Raw genomic sequence first — 20324 nt, 5'->3', positions numbered from 1 at the left:
CCTAATATCCTACTCACATCCATGTCTAGCCCTAAATTATCACTAACCACAAATTAGTTGAATGAGGTGGCATGGAAGTTATGGAAGTTAATGAGGTGTCAACTTGTGATGAAAATTTGAGAGAAAAATAAGGGTAGTGGCGTTCAAGTTCAGTAATTATTTTTTCCAGCTTCTAGTATAATTTGTTCAGTAATCTTCTAAGCCCGTTTCAGTCCATTTAAAGTCCGTTTTTTTTATCTCGATTCCTTCTAAACATTTGTTCCTGATCAAGGAATTGATTCCGATCCTACCGGATCAAGGGCTTTACCCGAGCCTAACCGAATCGCCGGTCGAGTCCTCTCTTTTGGCACCCTGTAGTTGCCAACCTTCTAGTTTAAATGCCAGTTTCCAGTGATCTACTGAAAGTAGTAGTTCCGAGTCATACAATTCCATTACCAGTTTTAGGGATCTATTTGTGAAGTTAAATTTAGCCTTTCGTTTTGTCCGATTCTGTGTCCAAAAACTCAGTTTACAAGTTAATCTTTGCACCTCAAATCTTTTTACAATTTATGTTTCTAGCTTTTCATCACAATCTTTTCCGTTTTTCATTTTTTCATTTCCGAGCATCTACTCAGTTCTGTCATATTAGCCTCTGCAATGTTTTTATAAAACAATCACCAAATGTATTGTCAATCGCCTGAAGCCATTTTTAAATGAAATTATTAGCCTTATTAAGGTTATAAATGATACAATTATACTCAACTTTTACAAATTGAACCCATTTTATCCCTAACAATAATTATACACTACACAATTATGAAAATAGTTATTTTCACTCTACACGTGCACGTGCGTTCTGCTATGACTCATCGGTAATATATCTAAATTAGTTAAGAGAGAAAAATGTAATGTATAAAATGATCTTTATTATTGATGAAAAAGTAGTTACATAAGCTATATGATAGGTGAGTGCAATACCAGACAAATCTAGTTTCCTAAAGATACTAACTTGACAGTAAATTACTCCTACACCGTTTTTTTTACGAGTCGACAAATGATATATTAATCTTTAATTAATTGGAGTTTTTATAGTAAGTATCCGGTCTTTCATATCACTCGAAAAATCTCCAATTCACATTTGGATATGTGTAATAATTAAAATAATAAGATCTCTTAATATATATAAGGATTTGTATTACACGTGTCAAAATATACGCGGGATCTTTTATATTATATTTTGATATTTTAAAAAATTAATAGGGAAAATAACGAATTTTGAGCTTCATAGTTCGAGAAACTTCTGCTGCGAGGAGCAGGAACCTAGTTTTGCGTTTTCGGCTTGGCAACTCAACGAAGAGAAAATGGCGCTCTTGATGGAACCTGGCTCTGAACCCAAAACAGAAAGCGAGATTGCTGACCTTGAAGCTATCACCTCCATTAAAGAATCTGCTGCTCTCGAACTTAAGGTCACCTCTTTCTCCCTTTATTCAACTTCTATTCGCAGTTTAAAACAGTTACACACAAATATTTCTGGATTTTTGAAATTAGCATATTTTCTATATTTCCTTCTTCATTCTTCTGTAATTCATCTTACAGGAGGAAGGTAACAAGTATGTCAAGATGGGTAAAAAGCACTACTCTGATGCTATTAATTGTTATACTAGAGCAATAAATCAGAAAGTTCTCAGTGACTCTGAGAATTCACTTCTTTATTCCAATAGAGCCCATGTAAATCTATTGCTCGGAAATTATAGACGTGCTCTTACAGATGCTGAGGAGGCAATTAAGCTCTCCTCAACTAATGTCAAGGTAATTATTTTGTCCTTCATCTTGTTAACCATGCTAAATGTTGAACTTAAAATCTTAAATCTTATGTCTTTTGGTTTCATGTGTGTGAAATGGTTTAAGTAGGCACTATATCGAGCTGCGAAAGCGTCATTGTCTTTGAACTTGTTGAATGAGGCAAAATCTTATAGTGAAAATGGACTGAAGCAAGATCCAAAAAATGAAGAACTTAAAAAACTGGCTAGCCAGATAAATTTGCTGAAGATGGAACAAGATAGGCATGAGGCTGAAGTTTCCAAGGCTGTATCAAATGCTAAGGTTTGACGTTGATACTTGTGGTGCGGCAACAAATACATATTTAGTAGCTATTTAGAGGTTCTCAACTTATCTTTGTTAAAATGTTTCAGGGCCTTCTTTCTGCATTTGAAGATAGAGGCTTGAAGATTGGGAAGCCAATGTTTCAAGAACTTGTTGGACCAAGGAAACCAGTATTAGATAAAAATAAAATTCTTCACTGGCCTGTTCTGATTCTATATCCTGAAGTTATGTCCAGTGACTTTATTGAAGACTTTTGTGAAACAGACATGTTTTCAGCTCATCTTGACATGATATCCATTTTTCTTTAAGTTGTCATTTGTCAAGCTTAGTTCATTTTTTATAATTAATTTTGTGTGCAGTAGCCTTAGACTTGAATACTTAATTGCGCACATGAATGTGATGTCCTTAGCTTTCAAACATGTTTTCAGAAAATTCCCCATCATTACCATGGGATGAAGAAAACCAGTATACTCGTGAAGCTATTGAAGTGTACTACGAGGTAAGTTCTAGAGTTCTTTGTGTTTAAACAAGTATCAAATCTATAAGATCTATGAAAAACTTTTACTTTGAATGTGGTTTGTTGCCACAGGAAGTATTTTTGAAGTTTCTTACGCTACTGCTGGTCATCCTATATTTACCACTTTGAGATGCAGCCTTTTGGGTTGTAAATTTTCCTATGCCTTGTTTAATGGAAAATATAGACATTTCTGGTCCTCAAAGTACCTGATATTTGTGATTACATTAGAAGATGAAGTTGACTGGAAGCTAATTGGTTGTATAAGGTTCATGCATGATGAGCATGTATAGCATAAATCAGAAAAGAGATATTTAATGAGTATATACAGATGAAGTTAATTTTTCATCCTCTTCTTCAGAGATGTGTTTGGATGTATTCATTATTATGTGCATCATTGCGTTTGTGATTTTAAGTTTCTTGAATTGTTACAAAAGTATCACAATTTTATGAATCATCCACACACACGCATGGAAGTATACATACATACATACATACATTTCTATACGTGTGTGTATTGCCTGTTGTTCTCCATTTTGTGTGAACTGGCAATAAAACTGAGTGATGTCCTATATATCAAGAATCCTTGTCATACCCGTTTGTGTTTGTATATGTGGAGAGGAATGGTATGGAAAGGATTCATGGCATCATTGCCCATGCGGGGATGCACATAAATTTTCAAGCATATGCTTTCATGCATATGAAGGCATAAATATTTTGAATGCTGTTTGCATCTCTGTGTTTTAAAGTGTGGGCATTGTTCTGTGTCATTTATTGCCTTCTAGCATATAAGTATAATCCATCTGAGTTTCTGAATCAAGTTTCAGAGGCTTTATCTTTTGATGGGAGGAGGGACGGAACTTTAATTGAGTGTTATAATGAAAGATTCATCATAGTATAATTCTCTTTTTGAATGATAACACTGACTATTATGCTGAAAAAAGGCCTGTTTAATCTCATAATAATTTAGAACAAGCATCCATGTGAAAGTTCATGTAGGACATCCCAATTATATAGCAATGGTTTACATCGGTATTTTGGACTGCTCGAATCAATTTGCAATTAATTTACTCTGGTTGCTTGGTTTTTTATTCATTAGGCTAATTCAGGAGTGCGTTTATCCAACTCGAAAATACTTCATTATCTGCTAGAAGGGACAGCTGGTGCTAACTTAGAAAGCACTGATGAACAGAAGAATGAAATTGAGGGGAAGGGCAACCTGCAAGGTAGTGTGCATGTATTTTAGTATTTCCTTGCCGGGTTTCCATACAAAACCATTTTTACCATTTCTATGTTTCTTTTAACAAGTTTGGCAATTTAAAGTAGCAAATTCTGTTCTCCAAAATGAAAGTGTTGCCTGAACATTCTATCTAATATTGTCAGGCAACGGATCTTCGAAATGGATAAAGATGAATGAGAAGAGAACACTTAGTGATGTTCTAAAACAAGCTGACTTCATTATCCCAGGAATCCCAGGTATGGCTTCTGGTTTTATGGCAAGGTTTCTTTCATATGGTTTACTGGTTTTTGCTCATTTATTTGGTATTTATGCAGTCTTCTACGTGGTTTCAAAAAACTCCAGCTTCCACATAGAGTTCAAAGCTGGTAATTGGGCAATTCCTCAATGAGAAGGCTTACATATAAAAAACAGTAAGGTCTTGTTCTGTTCTAAATATTGTTGAAGTCTATGAATATCCGAACACGTTTGAATCAATCGATTTAGTGCCAGGAGCATGGAACATAGGTTCTTTGACAGGAAGATTAGCTGAAATTGTAGATGTTATGAATAGGAGGAGAATAAATATAATGTGCCTACAAGAAACTAAGTGGGTTGGAGCCAAGGCTAGAGAGATAGCTCCTTGGGGTTATAAGCTTTGGTACTCAGGAAAGGATAAGGGTAGAAATGGAGTAGGTATTCTTATTGATAGGGAGTATATTGATGATGTAGTAGCGGTGTCTAGGAAGAGCGATAGAATTATGAGTGTTAAGCTAGTGATAGGGGATGAGGTTGTGAATGTCATTAGTGCATATGCGCCACAAATAGGATTAGATGTCTCTATAAGACAAGCTTTTTGGGAGGACTTAGAGGAAGTGGTGCAACAGGTTCCTAGGGATGAAAAAATGGTACTGGGGGGTGATCTTAATGGACACGTGGGTTCTAGGCGAGATGGGTTTGAGAGTGTTCATGGAGGGTATGGTTTTGGAGATAAGAATGAAGCAGGAAATGATATTTTGGAATTCGCATCAGCGTATGACTTGAGTATCATGAACACATGGTTTATGAAGAGAACATCCCACTTAGTGACTTATCGGAGTGGCGGTAATGCGAGCCAAATTGACTTCTTCTTAGTAAGGAGTGCTTGGAGAAAGAGTTATATTGATTGTAAGGTGATCCCTGGTGAGAGTACGACAACCCAACATAGAGTAGTGGTGCTTGATTTTCGAAGTAGGAAATGTATAAGAAAACAAACACCATAAGTAGAGACTAAGATTAAGTGGTGGAAATTGCAAGGGGAGAACCAACAAAAATTTGTGGATGAGATGACTAAAAAAGATATTTGGACTTGTAATATGGATTTAGATATAGATTCGATATGGACTAAGATGGAGCATAGTATAAGGGAAGTAGCGAAGGAAGTTCTAGGGGAATCTAAAGGTAGCATGCCACTGGGTAAGGACACATCTTGGTGGACAGAAGAAGTACGACAAGCAGTAAAGAGTAAGCGAGAATCCTATAAAATATTGGAGAAATGTAGGAGTGACGAGAACTACGAAAAATACAAAGAGGCTAAAAGGGAAGTAAAGAAGGTCATACGAGATGCTAGAGCAAAGGTGAATCGGGATCTGTATACAAGATTGGATACGAAAGAAGGGGAAAGAGACATATATAGAATTGCTCGGATGAGAGATAGGAAGACGCGAGATCTCGGAAAAGTTAAATGTGTGAAGGATGTGGACCAGAAAGTCCTAGTTGGAGATAAGGATATCAAGGAACGATGGAGGTCCTATTTTGATGACTTATTTAATGGAGATCGCAGACAAGATGTTGGAGATATAAGTATCCATCATGATATGATAAATCATGAATGCCTGCGGAGAATTCAAAAGGGTGCCGTCAAAATGGCATTAAGTAAGATGAAGTTGAAGAAAGCAGTAGGACCTGATGGCATCCCTATAGAGATTTGGAGATGTTTGGGAGAAAGAGGAATCGAATGGTTGACGACGTTCTTCAACAAAATTTGGAGAAACAATAAGATGCCATCAGAATGGAGGAAAAGTATCTTAATCCTTTTGTATAAGAACAAAGGCGATGTCCAAGATTGTACCAACTATCGGGGAATCAAATTAATGAGTCACACTATGAAACTTTGGGAGCGAGTGATCGAACAAAGGCTAAGGAGGACGGTGAAGATCTCAGAAAACCAGTTTGGCTTTATGCCGGGAAGATCAACTATGGAAGCCATCCATCTAATGAGACAATTAATGGAGCACTATCGAAATAAGAAGAAAGACTTGCATATGGTTTTCATTGACTTGGAGAAAGCATATGATAAGGTACCAAGGGAAGTACTTTGGTGGGCCTTGATAAGGAAAGGCATTTCGCGGAAATATATTGACATCATAAAGGACATGTATGAGGGAGCATGCACGAGTGTACGTACTAGTGTTGGAAGACTGAAGAGTTTCCTTTTACGATTGGGGTGCATCAAGGTTCCGCACTAAGCCCATTTCTTTTTGCCATCGTTATGGATGAACTAACAAGTTCACTTCAAGATGGTATACCATGGTGCATGCTGTTTGCAGATGATATTGTGTTGGTTGATGAGACGAAAGAAGGAGTGGAGAGGAAGTTGGAACTATGGAGACAAACTCTAGAATCTAGAGGCTTTAAGTTGAGCCGAAGTAAGACAGAATATTTGGAGTGTAAGTTTAGCGACAATAGGAGTAGGGAGGCAGGGACAATCACCCTAGATGGGAGAGTTGTTCAGGCCTCGGATTGCTTCCGGTATTTAGGATCTATTATCCAAACGGATGGAGAAGTAGATGGAGATGTTGCTCATAGGATTAAAGCTGGTTGGTCGAAGTGGAAGAGTGCTACGGGTTTCCTTTGTGACCCCGGCATGCCTAATAGATTGAAGGGAAAATTCTACCGTACGGCAATTAGACCAGCATTGTTATATGGTACGGAGTGTTGGGCAGTGAAACACTGCCACATCCATAAGATGTCGGTGGCGGAAATGCGTATGTTGAGATGGATGTGTGGTCATACGAGAAAGGATCGAGTGAGTAATGAAATAATTAGGACAAAAGTAGGGGTCACATCTATTGAGAATAAAATGAGAGAAAACCGACTAAGGTAGTTTGGCCATGTGAGACGTAGAGCGCTTGATGCGCCGGTTAGGAGAACCGAAGAGTGGCAAAGGGATGTAGTGGTGAGGGGTAGGGGAAGACCTAAGCAAACTTGGAGGAGGGTGATCGAGAGTGATATGAGTTTACTGGGAACTGAGGAAAATATGGTAGTGGATAGGACGGAGTGGAGGGAGCGAATTTGTGTCGCTGACACGACTTGATTTCACGGTTTTATATGATGGTTCATGTTAGCCGACCCCGAATCATTTCGGGACTAATGCTTTGTTGTTGTTGTTGTTGAGCATCCTTATGTCCTTGAGGTATGGATAGGTTGTTGAGGTTTTCTTGCTATTGACATTGTCTGTGATCTAGTAAAGAGGGTCTGCCGGTGCAATTGCAGCAACCCAAACCCTCTTCCCAGGTAGTGGGTTGCCTGGAACCACCCTTCCCAGGGTAGATTCCGGCGGCTGGAGGTGCAATGGTACCCCGTTCACCCCCCTCCGTCAACCTCTGGTCTGTTGCATTGGATCAAATACCTGAACTTGTAACAGCACGTGAATTTCTTTGACATCTATCTCATTTCTTGAATTAGTATTGATTAAATTTTCAGTTGCAATTAGGTAGGAGTTCTGCTGTTATAGTGGGTGAATATATAATTTTTTAATTAATAAGATGCGATTAGGGGTATTGAATTGATAAAAGAAGAGACAGAATTGTAAAAACATGAGATAAGATGCAACTATTTCTTAATATTTTTTGGGAATATTAATTTGCTGCTTAAGGTTAATTTTTCTTAACCTTTTTTTAATCAACGTTTTTAATGTTGAGCTGAGAGATTATAAAAGAACCAAAAAGGAACTCTAGTCAAACTAGCAATGCAACTAAGTAAACAAATGGACCAGAATTCCCAAGGCAAATTAGAAAACTGAACCCAAATAGGTATATTGTATGCTGATTCCAATCAATAGACAAGTCCATCTAGGATACCAAGCTCTTAGAACAAAAGGATGTCAAAGGACCCCCACCGCCACCTAATACACACAGTTTGCCTTTTTTGGCGTAAAAATTGAACAAAAACAAATTATCATGCACCCGATGCACTGACAATAAGCCAAACTGCTACCATCTATGTAAAGCAAATCTCTCGGTCTGAAAAACGGAGAAGCTCCCAAAACACTTCCTGTCAAGGACAACTTCCACCTCTTAGCTGCTTCAATTGATTCTGAAGAGTGGAACTTCACTAACTTAGTACCATTTGAAACAGTAGGAGGCACAAACTGAAGAAGAATTTTCTGAGCTTGAATACGATTACTTGATACCAGAACAGCTGAGCGCTCTTGAACACCGTCCTCCTCCTTGTCAGAACACTCACCTCTCTCTCCAAAACTTCACAATCCTTTTGCTCTAAATGCTCTTCAAACAATGGCATTATATTAGACCACACATGAGAAGAATTAGAGATCATTCCACCCATATTCTCAAATCAATCAAGAACCACTGGAATTACTGGAGCAGAAACAAAATCTGTATCCGCCTCAATCTCATTGGAAACAACTACATTGTACTTTTCCAATGAATCATGATCATCTTTATCCAAAACAGTCATCAATTCCTTCTGAAATTGAATCTTTGTTAGAGATTATAATAAAAGCTATTGTTGGGCCTTGACTATCAGTTTAAGCTTTTGGTTCAAATAGTTCTTGACATGGTATCATAGCCTCACTGAAGGTTCGAATCCTGACAGCCCCATTTAATGATAGAATTTCAACACGTGGTAAGGTGGGCTTGTGTTGTACACGCTTCAAACCTATGGGGCATTCGCGTGCGGGTGTGGAAGAGATTATGATAAAAGCTATTATTGGACCTTAACTATTAGCTTAAACTTTTGGTTCAAATGCTTCCTTGACAATCTTCATTAGCAATCACAAGATTCTGTTGGAGATTCTCCTCTGTTCCTCGCTAGCAATTGCAAGATTCTGCTCTTTCCTTATGATTAGCAATTACAAGATTCTGATAGAGATTCTCCTCATTAGCAATCACAAGATTCTGTTGATTCTGGTTTTCTTTCTCAGCAACGAAGTTCAAATATTCATGATGGACATTCTCGTCCTTTACTTCAACAACTTCTTGTTCCGAAAGGAGTGTAAGGGATTGCTTACTGGGACATTCGGCTCAAATGACTCAGTTTCATTTTGACGTTTATTGCTTCTCTTCCTACCCTATCCCTGGCATTAGTGTTTGTTGATTGTGCTTTTGGTGGTGCTGCCTGTCATTGGTTCTTAGGGTTCAAGGTGTGAAAAGTAATGGGAGGGTCAAAACAAAAATTGCGAGATAACAGAAGCTCAACAAGTAGGTAGTAGTGAGAGCCATTAGTGTTGATTTTGATAGTAGGATTAGATTATGAATTCTCGGATTTTAATGGTACTTATACCTGCATAAGTCATTTTAGCACGTGTTACCTTTTATATCTCTGTGAAACTTAAGCCCTGTTCAGTTAAATTGTGCAGATATTCCAGCCCCCGAGCCACCTCCAACGCAATCCTGACCCTCTGCTTCCAAGTAAGAGGAGGCCAGCCATGTCCACGCCATTCAAACAAATTTTGTTTCAGAGGTCCCTTTGGCATGTACTCGTATATCAAGAATCCTTCATTGCCTGATTCAGAGTAACCCAAAAGAGAAATTAAATGCCTGTGCCTTACTTTTGAAAGAACGGATATCTCAGCCTGAAACTCATTCATTTTCCCAATCTGTTACTGCTGTAGCTTTCATCCTCTTCACAGCAATTTCAATTCCATTCTGTAATTCACCTTTATAAACCACACCAAAACCTCCCATACTTAAGATATTATTCTCATTGAAATCACCAGTCACCTGTTTAAGCAGTTCAACCGAATATTCTAAATTTGGCACAGCAGAATGGCCACTTCTTAACTTGAGCAATGGATGCCCATTCTCCAGTTTGTTCACTCTTCCGAGCCTTTTCTTGCCCTTGTACTTCAAGAACACAAACACTACAAGAGCAGAGAAAGCAATAATAGAAACAACACCACCACAAATCATAAATGGTGAAACCTGATTGCTTCTATGTTCTGTTGCAGAACAAGTGCCGTTAATTCCAACATCTGTCATTAGGGAAGGATTCCCTGGCGAAATGATTTAACTTCACAAAAGATTTTCCGGTAAGATAGTTATTTGAGACATCAAGAACCTCAAGTTGTGTCAAGTTTGTCAAGCTATCAGGAATGAAACCTGCCAAACTGTTATCATTCAAGTACAAATGTTTGATAGCTGTAAGATTACCAAATTCAGAAGGTATGATTCTGGAAAAATGTTGCCTTGCAAAATTCACAGTAGTAATAATCCTGTTTGCATAGTAGGAAACGAGTTCCAATTAAGCATCATTTCCTCGCCAAGAGGCAGAAAATGTCGCCGGAAATCTAACAGCCCCTGCAATTTCAATCATCGTATTTACCCGTGGATCACAAGGAACACCAGGAATGTCTACACAATAATTGTTGACATCATTATCAACCCTAACGTTAATTTTAAACTTAGGGATAGGGCCTTGCAATCTGTTGCCTGACAAAGAAACATTAACCAAATTAGGAAGTTGTTATAGACCATGTAATATACTAGGAATCACTGTTCAAAACGAAGGCCGCCTGGACCGCCTAGGTGCTCGAAATCGAGAATCCGCCCCGATTTTCTACCATTAGTCCCTCTAGGCGTTTTATTGACTCCTAGGTGATTTTCAACCGCCTGGGCTCCGCCTAGGCCGCCTCGACACCGCCTAAACGATAATGAACAAAAGCATTTTTTATTGTGAATTTATTTTTTGCTTTATTATAATTCACTTTTAAGTTGTTTTAATGATATTGTTGTTGAAATGTTGATGTTTGCACAATTTTAAAGATATATGCTACAAATATACGTGTTTTTCTATATTAAATAATTTTATGTTATGATTTTTAGATAATATAATAATATTTTAATTGAATTTATACAATAATTTGTTGGTTAATAAATAAAAAATACAAAAATACAAATCCGATTAATCTCCGACTAATCCCCGATTAATCCTCAAGGGCCCTGTCCGCTCGACTAGCGCCTAGCGTTTTTTACAAACTTGCTAGGAATACATGGGATGCTATGTAGATTAAGAGACTACATTGATATATTTTACTTGGGAGCAATATAGTAGTAGCTCTTGACATTACTCCTACAATCAAGGAGACATATTGACCCTACCAGCAACCTAAGCATGCCCCAACAGTCCTTCAACAGCCTTAGGCATGTTATTCATTAATTACATTGACATATTTTGTAACAGAAGTGAAATCAATGAGGTCGGTACAGCCCCAGTGAACTGGTTATCTCTTAGTTGCAACTCGAACAATCCCTGGCATCTTGATAAATCTGGAGTCGGACCTGTGAACTGATTCTCATGTAGCCAAGACTGGGTTAATCCTGTCATTGATGATAAAACATCAATAGTACCTGATAATCCAACCTGCTGATAGTTAATCCGCAAGTTGTTGATTCCTGAATACGCAAATGATTCAGGCAAAGTGCCTGTCAAATTGTTGTAAGATAACCTGAGGTCCTTTAAATTAGGAAGGGAGGCAAAGAAGTCAGGTATAGAACACATAATGTTGGCTTCACTCGCCTCAAAAAAATCTTGGGACTCTTAGACCCCATTCTTTGTCACTTAATTTCAGTATCAGCAATTCAGTTCAATTTACTTATTTTCAGTAAAAAAGAACAGGGCCTTAGATTCACTGATACCTGAAAGAATAGTCCACAGAGCTAAGTTGGGATTCCAGCTGATGCTTATGACTCGCAAGCTAATGAGTCCTCTGAATAAAGTTGGAGGGATACTGGCAAAGTTGTTGAAGGGAATTTAGATTGGCAAGAGAAGGGAGAGGACCAGAGAGATACTTTCGGTCGAGAGAGAGGAACTGAAGTTGGGAAAGAGAAGAGAGTTGAGAGGGAAAAGTGCCGACGAGTCCTCTATTGGGGAGTATAATGGCTGTGACTCGGAGGGAAGTGTCACATTGGACCCCCTTGCCAGTTGCAATAGTGAGTAGCAGCAACGGTGGACCATCCGTTGGGGACGGGTGGGTAATGGCGGTGGCTAGTCTTAGCATGATGGAGACTGAGAGAGTCACCTGCGATAACGGCAAAGATGAAGAAAAGAGCAACCATATTCTACACAATCCAAACTAGTTATTCTTTGCAACTATAATTGTCTCGAATTTACTTAATCTTTTTACATATGATAGGATGCTCTTTTTCGTGGATGACTTGTATCTAAACGGTAAATTTATTTGATTTGGCAGCTTGACTGAATGGAGATTGAAGTAATGCTCTGAAATTGGGGCATCCAAATTTTAGAATTTCTTGACCTGCTCATGTATATATATTTATATATCTTTTTTTTTGGGATCAATTTAGGCCATTGGTTTCAGAAGTTCGCTGTTAACAACTGGAGCACAATTGGATTATGCTATGGAGAGGATTAAGGAGCGCAACTAGGCAGAACAGAAGTGGGCTTGGGAAATTGGGGAAAAAATTCAATTCTAAAGAAGTACATTTTTGGATTTTAATTTTGTGTTATTTTGGAAGAATGACGATCCCTATTTACCATGTAAGGTTTTGTGATTGTAGTTATGAGCAAATGTAAGGTATCAGTTATATTATATATGTACACATTTGTCTAAAGCATAGTTGCTAAATCGAGATACGAGCTCGAAATCTCATTTTGTGAATCGAGACTCGTGAATCGAATCAAATCGTAAGATACCGATTAATTTTAAAATATTATAGAAAATAAAATATTAACCATATTTAACTTTAAATATAAGTCTAAAAATAAAATTTTAATATCGAAATAGAAATTATATCAGTTATCATTTAAATACTTAAATTAAAACTCAAATTAAAGTTATTTCTCCTTCCTAAAAAGCAGCCATATAGATAGGAGCTAAATTTATATGTACTGTATTAAATTCGAAATAAAAGAGCTATATCTATCTACTGTACGTTATATTCAAGTCAAGGCATTGTTAGTTGGTTAATTTTAAATTAGAAAGTAGTAAATTACAAAACAACTATGGGATATAATGGTCAATTGTCAAGAAAAGAGAAATCTAAACAGTTTCTTCTTCTTTCTCCTCGCCAATTCATTTTCTTCAAAACATAACCATGGCCGGTTCCAGCCATGACAGATCCTAGTGAAGCTCCCTTCCATAGGGCTTTCCGGCGGAGCCGGAGGGTTGGCCGACCTTCCCGCCCCCTCTAGCTCCGCCCCTGTCTGTAAGTTATTTTTTTTCCAAGCACATGACTCGACCGAGTCATGGCCGATTCAGGAAGGTTTCGAGTCAGACCATAGAGCCGACTCGAAATCCTCCTGGATCGTATCGACTCGTACGAGTCTAATAACTATGGTCTAAATTACTTAGACTAAATATATATTACATAAATACTGTTGAAATAGAGAAAATGTGAAGAGACGATTTGTTATTTGATGGAGCAGCCTTGAAGGATCGCTGTGAAGGTACAAATGAAATTCCACCTTAGAAATAGAGAGTGATTACCTTGTTACGTGTATGTATTTTAAAACCATGAGGTACAAGAAAAGATATTCGGATTAAATCAGGCAATATCTACGTAATATTTGATTATATAATATATTATAATGTGTTTATATCATACGTCGGCTCATAGTTCATGGGTCAATATTTTTTATTAGATTTGATATCCCCCAATGGAAGAAAATCTGTTGTTTTTATTTCAATATTTCTTTCCATGTCCCTCTCATAAAAAGTGGTCTCATTTAATTAAAATAATATATTTTGTGAGCCAAAAGGATCAACACAATAAAAATGGACCATTTTTTGTGGAAGGAAAATGGAAGAGGACATGGGGAGAGCTGATTTTATTCCGAATCCATAACTTAGAATTACAAAATGTGATTCCAACATCAAGCAAAAGCATCCAAAGAGCAAAAAGAAATAGACTTAAAGGCTTACTCCATTGACTTCCAAGGTATAATTTGTTGGCCATCAATTTTGGAAGCTTGATTTGTTGGGAATTTTTCAGATTGCGATAATTTAGCGGAAGCGATAAATCTCAAAATATAAGCAATATATTGCTAAGAAGAATAATAGCTTAAAACTTTGAAGATAAATTTATTGAATTTATGAGGTGTACAAGATGGTGTTCTTTAGAAACTTTCTAGAGTTACAATGAAATAAAACCAAAAATAGTATCACTCAGGTGTTTTCCGAAAATACCCAAAATACTTATCTTACTATTTTTGTCTCTCCCAAAATAATTAAACCACCATCTAAATATAAAATCTCAAAAACTCATAAGACACAATTTGCTTCCTCTCAAATTACATCTTTCTTCCATTTTTCTTTTACTCTCATTCACAATACTTAATGAATGGGTTCCTTGGCTTTTATAAGCCAAGGATCTAGTTTGCATTGCTGACACAATTAATTCTTCCATTGACCACCGAATTCGGTGGTCAATTTTTTTATTTTTTTTCTTAAATAATTACAAATTACAAAAACAATCTCCATTAATACAAATTATAAAAATAGTCCCTCATTAATTACGACTTAACAACAATTTCTTTTTTTTATTATTTAATTGTTTTAAATTAATAGTTAATTTTTTCAACATGATTTGCTCAGTAAATTTACTTTTTTTTAACTAGAGAACAACAGAGAACACAAGGCAAGAAAGAAACGAGGAACACGCGATGACCTAGTGTGACCTAACAGAGAACACGAGATGACCTAACAGGGGAGAGACCTTCCCTGCACCGTCGCCCCTGCGCTGCCGATCGCGCGCCGCCGTCCGTGCACCGGTTACCTAGCGCCGCCGTTCTTGTCTCGCCATTTTCTTCAGATTCACCATGGCTTCTGCCTTCACCGCTGCAATAGAATCAAATGCCTTCGTAATTGCCCATTTATTTGACCGTATATCTTACAACAAACTTAACATTTCAGTCAGTAAGGATCCCTCAACTCTCGCACCTTCCTTTGCATCGATTGTAAAGAAATTAGTCACCACTATGACGATTCCAGCGCCATCGCAGCCTTTAATTTCCGAGGAGGGTGGTTTCAAAGCCATTAAAGTCCCACAAGCCATTTATGAGGAACGAGTTAAAGCGTTTCAGCACTCCGTCATTGGGAGGATATCTCTGAATAAGGGAGACCGCCCTTGGAAAATGCCGAATTGAAGCAGCGTCTAAACCAACTATGGAAGAGAAATATGGATTGGAAGCTTATATCGTTGGGTAAGGGCTTCTACCAGATTATTATGCCAGATAGGGATGCCCTACAGATTATTTTGGGGCTCGGCCCCATTTCACTCAAGCCTGGAATCATTCGGTTTTCACCTTGGACACTGGGATTCAATCCGGACTCACACAAGTCCACCTCTGCGTAAGTTTGGGTACGTTTTTATAACTTGCCTTGGGAATTTTGGAATGCATGGATCATTGCGAGTATTGCACGTGTGGTAGGGGTGCCTATTTGTTTCTATCATAATACTGTTAATGGAGAGTTTGGCCATTACGCCAGGGTGTTGATAGATGTTGATTTGTCAAAGGATATTCAGTCGAAGCTCAGAGTGGATACGGATAATCAGAAGTTGTGGGTTTATTTAGAGTATGAAAAGCTCCCGGCTCTTTGTGGCACTTGTTCGTCCATTGGGCATACCACAGCTCAGTGTAGGCGCAACAACAAAGAAGTAAAACCTCAAATGCAGAGGCATATGAAGTCAGGTAAGAGTGGAGCGGCACCTACTGCACATAAAAATCTGAATGTTCATTTGAAACCAAATGAAGCTCAAGCTTCTTCAACTGCGGATGATGCAGAAAAAAACAAAGTAGCAGGAGACACTTTACAAATAATTCTTCATCCCGACGCCAATTTGGAAATTCGGGGAAGTGAGGTGGGTTCCAAACGTTGGGGAGACTGCAGTGACGAGGAAGACCTCCCAGCAGCAGAAACCGATACTCCTCGTACAGTTGAGCGAGTTGCTGAAGGTAACTTGACGGGCTCTTCAGAACAACCTCAAGAGAATGATATTTACATCCCAGATGTGGATACTGACTGGATAACAACTAGAAAGAAGGCTAAGACCAAGATGCCAAGTACTACTACATATTCTCGCTCTAAGGGGCGAAACAAGTCGATTATCAATTACACATGATTGTGTTGTATTGGAATTGCAGGGGAATTAATCATCCTGGTACTCAACGGGTGTTGAAGCTCATATGTCAAGTAAATCATCCGGATTTGGTATGTATTTCTGAACCCATGGTTACTTCGGATAAAATTCCTACATTTTTCTGGAATTTGATTGGCTTACAACTTGTTGAAAGCAATCATTGTAATTCTATTTGGCTTTTCTGCAAAATTGGTAATATCAGTCTCAACATCATTTTGAATCATGATCAGCACATTACGATTAGATATGGTTCTGCAGTGGATTTTTCCCAATTTACTTTTGTATATGGCAACAATTATTTTGGTCGACGGCGTTTGCTTTAGGATTCTGTCAGTGCTATTGATGATAGTAGGAAAAAAATGGTTATTGGAGATTTCAATGCGATTACAGGGACTCACGAAAAAACCGGACGCAGTCCGTCTGATATTAGCTGCAAGGAGTTCCGTGATTTTATTAACAACAATGAGCTTATCGAAGTGGCTAATGCAGGTTTGCAGTACACTTGGTCAAACGGTCGGTTTGGCACTGAACATGTTGAAAGTAGACTTGATAGGGCTCTGGTGTCTGAGGATTTTATTGATTCCTGGAGTACTATCAGTTGTACGGCTCTCTCCCGCTACCAATCAGATCATAGTCCTTTGTTATTAGTTTGCAAAAACGATATAGTTAGGCATTCCCGGTTTCGGTTCTTTTCCATATGGACTACCCATGTCTCGCTTCGGGATTTGGTTTTTGCGCATTGGCAAGGTACTCATGTCTCTTTACCACCTGCACAACTTTTCTGCTACAAACTGAAATCATTAAGAGCTAAGCTCCGGGTCTGGAATAGAGAGGTCTTTCGTAGAGTTGAAAATAATATTGTAGCTGCAAATTCACGCCTCTCGAGTATACATCAAGTTATTTCTTCACAGGGTTTGAATGAGGTAAACCGTGTGCAGGAAGTGGAAGCGAAACAAGATTTAGATCTTCAGTTATTCAGACAGGAGCTTCTCCTTCGGGATAAAAGTAGAGAAAAATGGCTTGAAGCGGGGGATCGTAACTCGAGCTATTTCCATCGCGCAGCTAAGGGTAGGAAAACTCATTCCTCTCTTGATACCCTTCTTATTGACGGTGTTCTGTTCAACGATGAGAATGTGATCGCACAACATATCGTGGATTATTAACCAACTCTGTTCACAAGCAGCAGGCTTATAGTCGACCATGCCTCAATCACTAAGGTAATTCCGGTTTGCGTCACATCGATGGATAATGAGCTTTTAACTCGGCAGTCTTCGGTTGATGAGATTAGGTCTGCGGTCTTTGATCTGAACCGAGATAGCTCTCCGGGACCTGCCGGCTTCGGGGGGGTATTCTATCAACAGTATTGGGACATAATTAGCATGGATCTTTGTAAGATGGTTCAGAGTTTTTTTTTGCTTCGGGCTATATGTTGCCGGGGATGAATTCCAGTATTATGACTCTGCTTCCCAAATCTGCTGATGCTATAGAAATTCAACAGTTTAGGCCAATTGCTATGGGTAATTTCAATTATAAAATTATCTCGAAAATTCTCGCAGACAAGCTGGCCCCTATTGCTTCTCGTATTGTGTCTGACAATCAATTCGGATTCATTTCTGGTCGAAGTATTCATCATTGTATTGTTGCGGCTTCTGAAGGTATTAACATGTTGAATAAAAACTTTATGGTGGTAACTTGGCCTTGAAGATTGATATTAGAAAGGCCTTTGATACACTTTATTGGAACTTCCTCTTGGCTGCTCTGGAATCATTTGGTTTCTTATTGCAATTCAGGGACTGGATTTTGAAAGTTCTTCGATCAGTTAGAATCTCTATTGCTCTGGGAGGCGGAATTAAGGGTTTTTTTGGCTGTTCTTGTGGTGTGCGACAGGACGATCCTCTTTCCCCGATTCTTTTTGGCATTGCTTAAGACTTTTTTAGCCGGTGGTTGGCTAAGCTGGTCAGGAACAATCGGTTTCAGACTATGACATATAACAGGCAAGCTTCTTTTCCTTCGCACCTCCTCTATGCAGATGATATGTTGTTGTTTTCCAGGGCTACCCTAAAGAACATGAAGTGCATCAAGGATCTTTTTGATTTCTATACAGCAATTTCGGGTCAGACGGTTAATTGGGAAAAATCTGAGGTGTTTTTTGGGAATCGGATCAGCATTCAGTGCCAAAACAGACTTGTCGGCATATTGGGCATTCGACGTGCGAGCTTACCTTTCAATTACCTTGGAGTTCCGCTCTTTCAGGGGGGGCCCCGAAGGCAAGGTTTTTGCAACCTTTAATGGATCGCTTTATTGCTAAATTCAATCTCTAGAAAGGGCAAACGCTTTTTCTGGCGGGCAGACTCACTCTAATTAAATCTGCTTTAATGGGAGCTTTGATCCACTCATTCATGATTTACAGATGGCCTGCCTCGCTTATTACAAAAATTGATAAAGCCCTCCGGAATTTTCTTTGGACGGGAAATAGGGATCAGCGAAAACTTTGCACTGTTGCTTGGAGTATCTGTTGTCAACCTTTAGAGTGTGGTGGACTAGGAATTAAAAACATGGGTTTGTTTAATTCAGCACTTCTTGGGAAGTTCAGTTGGGAACTTTTAAAAGGCGACGTCTTCATCCCTAAGCTTCTGATTACTCGCTTCACATGCATTCGGGCCTACCAAATCCATACATCTCAAATTCGTCGGTCTGGTCTTCCATGAGGAGGGTATGTGAACAAATTAGAGAGGACACAGTGTGGTGGTTCGGAGACAACTCCCGGCTAAATTTCTGGACCGACTCGTGGATATCCCCATCTGTCGCTAATCAGCTCGGCATTCCGCCTAAGAATCAGTGCACACTATTTGAGCCGGTGCGAAATTACAGGCTGGATAACTCGTGGAATAACTTGGACCGGCTTCCCGTACATGTCCAGACTCGTATTCTTCGGGTTCAGGGTAATCGGGATGGAACCGACACCAGCATTTGGAAACATTCCATGTCGGGAGATCTTACAACAAAATCCATGTACAGCTCGCTCCGCTCTGTTTTGCCGGCAGTTCCCTAGAATCGTTTTATCTGGAATGCATTTGTCCCTCCTCGTCGTTCCTTTGCCTGTTGGTTGGTAATTCATGGGAAAATATCGGTTCAAGTCAATCTTCAAGTACGTGGCTTCTCTCTTGCTTCGAGGTGTGCCTTGTGTAATTGCAATATCGAGACTTTGGATCACCTTTTTGTTACGTGTTGGATTGCGAGACGTCCTTGGACAATGGTCTTTAATAACTTTGCTCTTACTCCCTGCTTTGTGACTACATTTGAGGCTTTATTTAGTGAAATTAGAGCGGTTCGTTTTAGATCGAAGAAACGCAGCTTGTGGAACTTGGTGACGGTTACTACGGTTTGGTATATTTGGCATATCAGGAACCTGACTGTGTTTGAAAACGAACTCCCTTCAATCCAAGTTCTTCTGAATCGTCTCTTCTTCCTCTTCCACGAGCCTAAATGGACCTCCTCTTCATTGTCTCGGGTCAGGCCACCTCCGGAACCGGACTTCATTTCGGTGCGCTGGGGTCTGCCCCCGACAGGCTGGATTAAGGTCAACACCGATGGGGCTGCGGAGGGTGCTCCTGGCATCGCTGGCGCTGGCGGGATTTTCAGAAACGGAAGAGGTTTTGTAACGGGCTGTTTCGCCTTTCACATTGCCGAATCTTATGCTCATACGGTTGAGCTGATGGCGATCGTCTTTGCTATTGAAGCTGACTGGGAAAGAGGCTGGCACAATTTGTGGATTGAATCTGACTCGGCATATGCGGTTAAGTTGCTAAGTGAAAAATCTACTGCAGTTCCATGGAGGATTAAGCAAGAATGGTTAAGTTGCTTATCACGTTGCTCGTCTATGAACTGCATAATCACTCATTTCTACAGGGAAGGTAATCAAGCTGCGGATTGTCTTGCCTGTTTTGGAAAATCTGCGTCAGCGCTCCACTGGTAGCACTCGACGCCTTATTTTTGCCAATCTCATGTTTTCGATGACCTTTGTAATGTTGCTCATATTCGTTTCCTTTAACTTTCTCCCTCTTTTGTAATTTTCTATTTTTTTATTAATAATATTCAGGATTGGTTAAGTGTGTTAGGAGTGTCAACC

The 20324-nt window shown here is 39.0% G+C and overlaps 1 protein-coding gene across 3 annotated transcripts; it reads left to right on the top strand.

Annotated features, from left to right (window-relative positions):
• The first annotated feature begins 1250 nt into the window (after positions 1–1250).
• On the top strand, positions 1251–12667 carry LOC136229558 (uncharacterized). 3 transcript variants are annotated; one of them, XM_066018430.1, is made up of 9 exons: positions 1251–1445; positions 1576–1788; positions 1891–2082; positions 2172–2374; positions 2503–2581; positions 3696–3822; positions 3980–4072; positions 4151–4246; positions 12286–12667. In XM_066018430.1, exons 1-8 carry the CDS (start codon positions 1341–1343, stop codon positions 4222–4224), a joined length of 1086 nt encoding a protein of 361 aa, XP_065874502.1. In that variant the 5' UTR covers positions 1251–1340; the 3' UTR covers positions 4225–4246; positions 12286–12667. The 3 variants fall into 3 exon arrangements, with proteins under 3 accessions (XP_065874502.1, XP_065874501.1, XP_065874500.1); XM_066018429.1 differs by having other exon boundaries at positions 4151–4251; positions 12401–12667; XM_066018428.1 differs by having other exon boundaries at positions 1252–1445; positions 12401–12667.
• The last annotated feature ends 7657 nt before the right edge of the window (positions 12668–20324 follow it).

This window comes from Euphorbia lathyris, chromosome 5, assembly GCF_963576675.1.
Source record: "Euphorbia lathyris chromosome 5, ddEupLath1.1, whole genome shotgun sequence".
Taxonomy (NCBI): Eukaryota; Viridiplantae; Streptophyta; class Magnoliopsida; order Malpighiales; family Euphorbiaceae; genus Euphorbia; species Euphorbia lathyris.
Note: the sequence above shows the minus strand (reverse complement) of the source record. Positions and strands in the feature narration are given on the sequence as shown.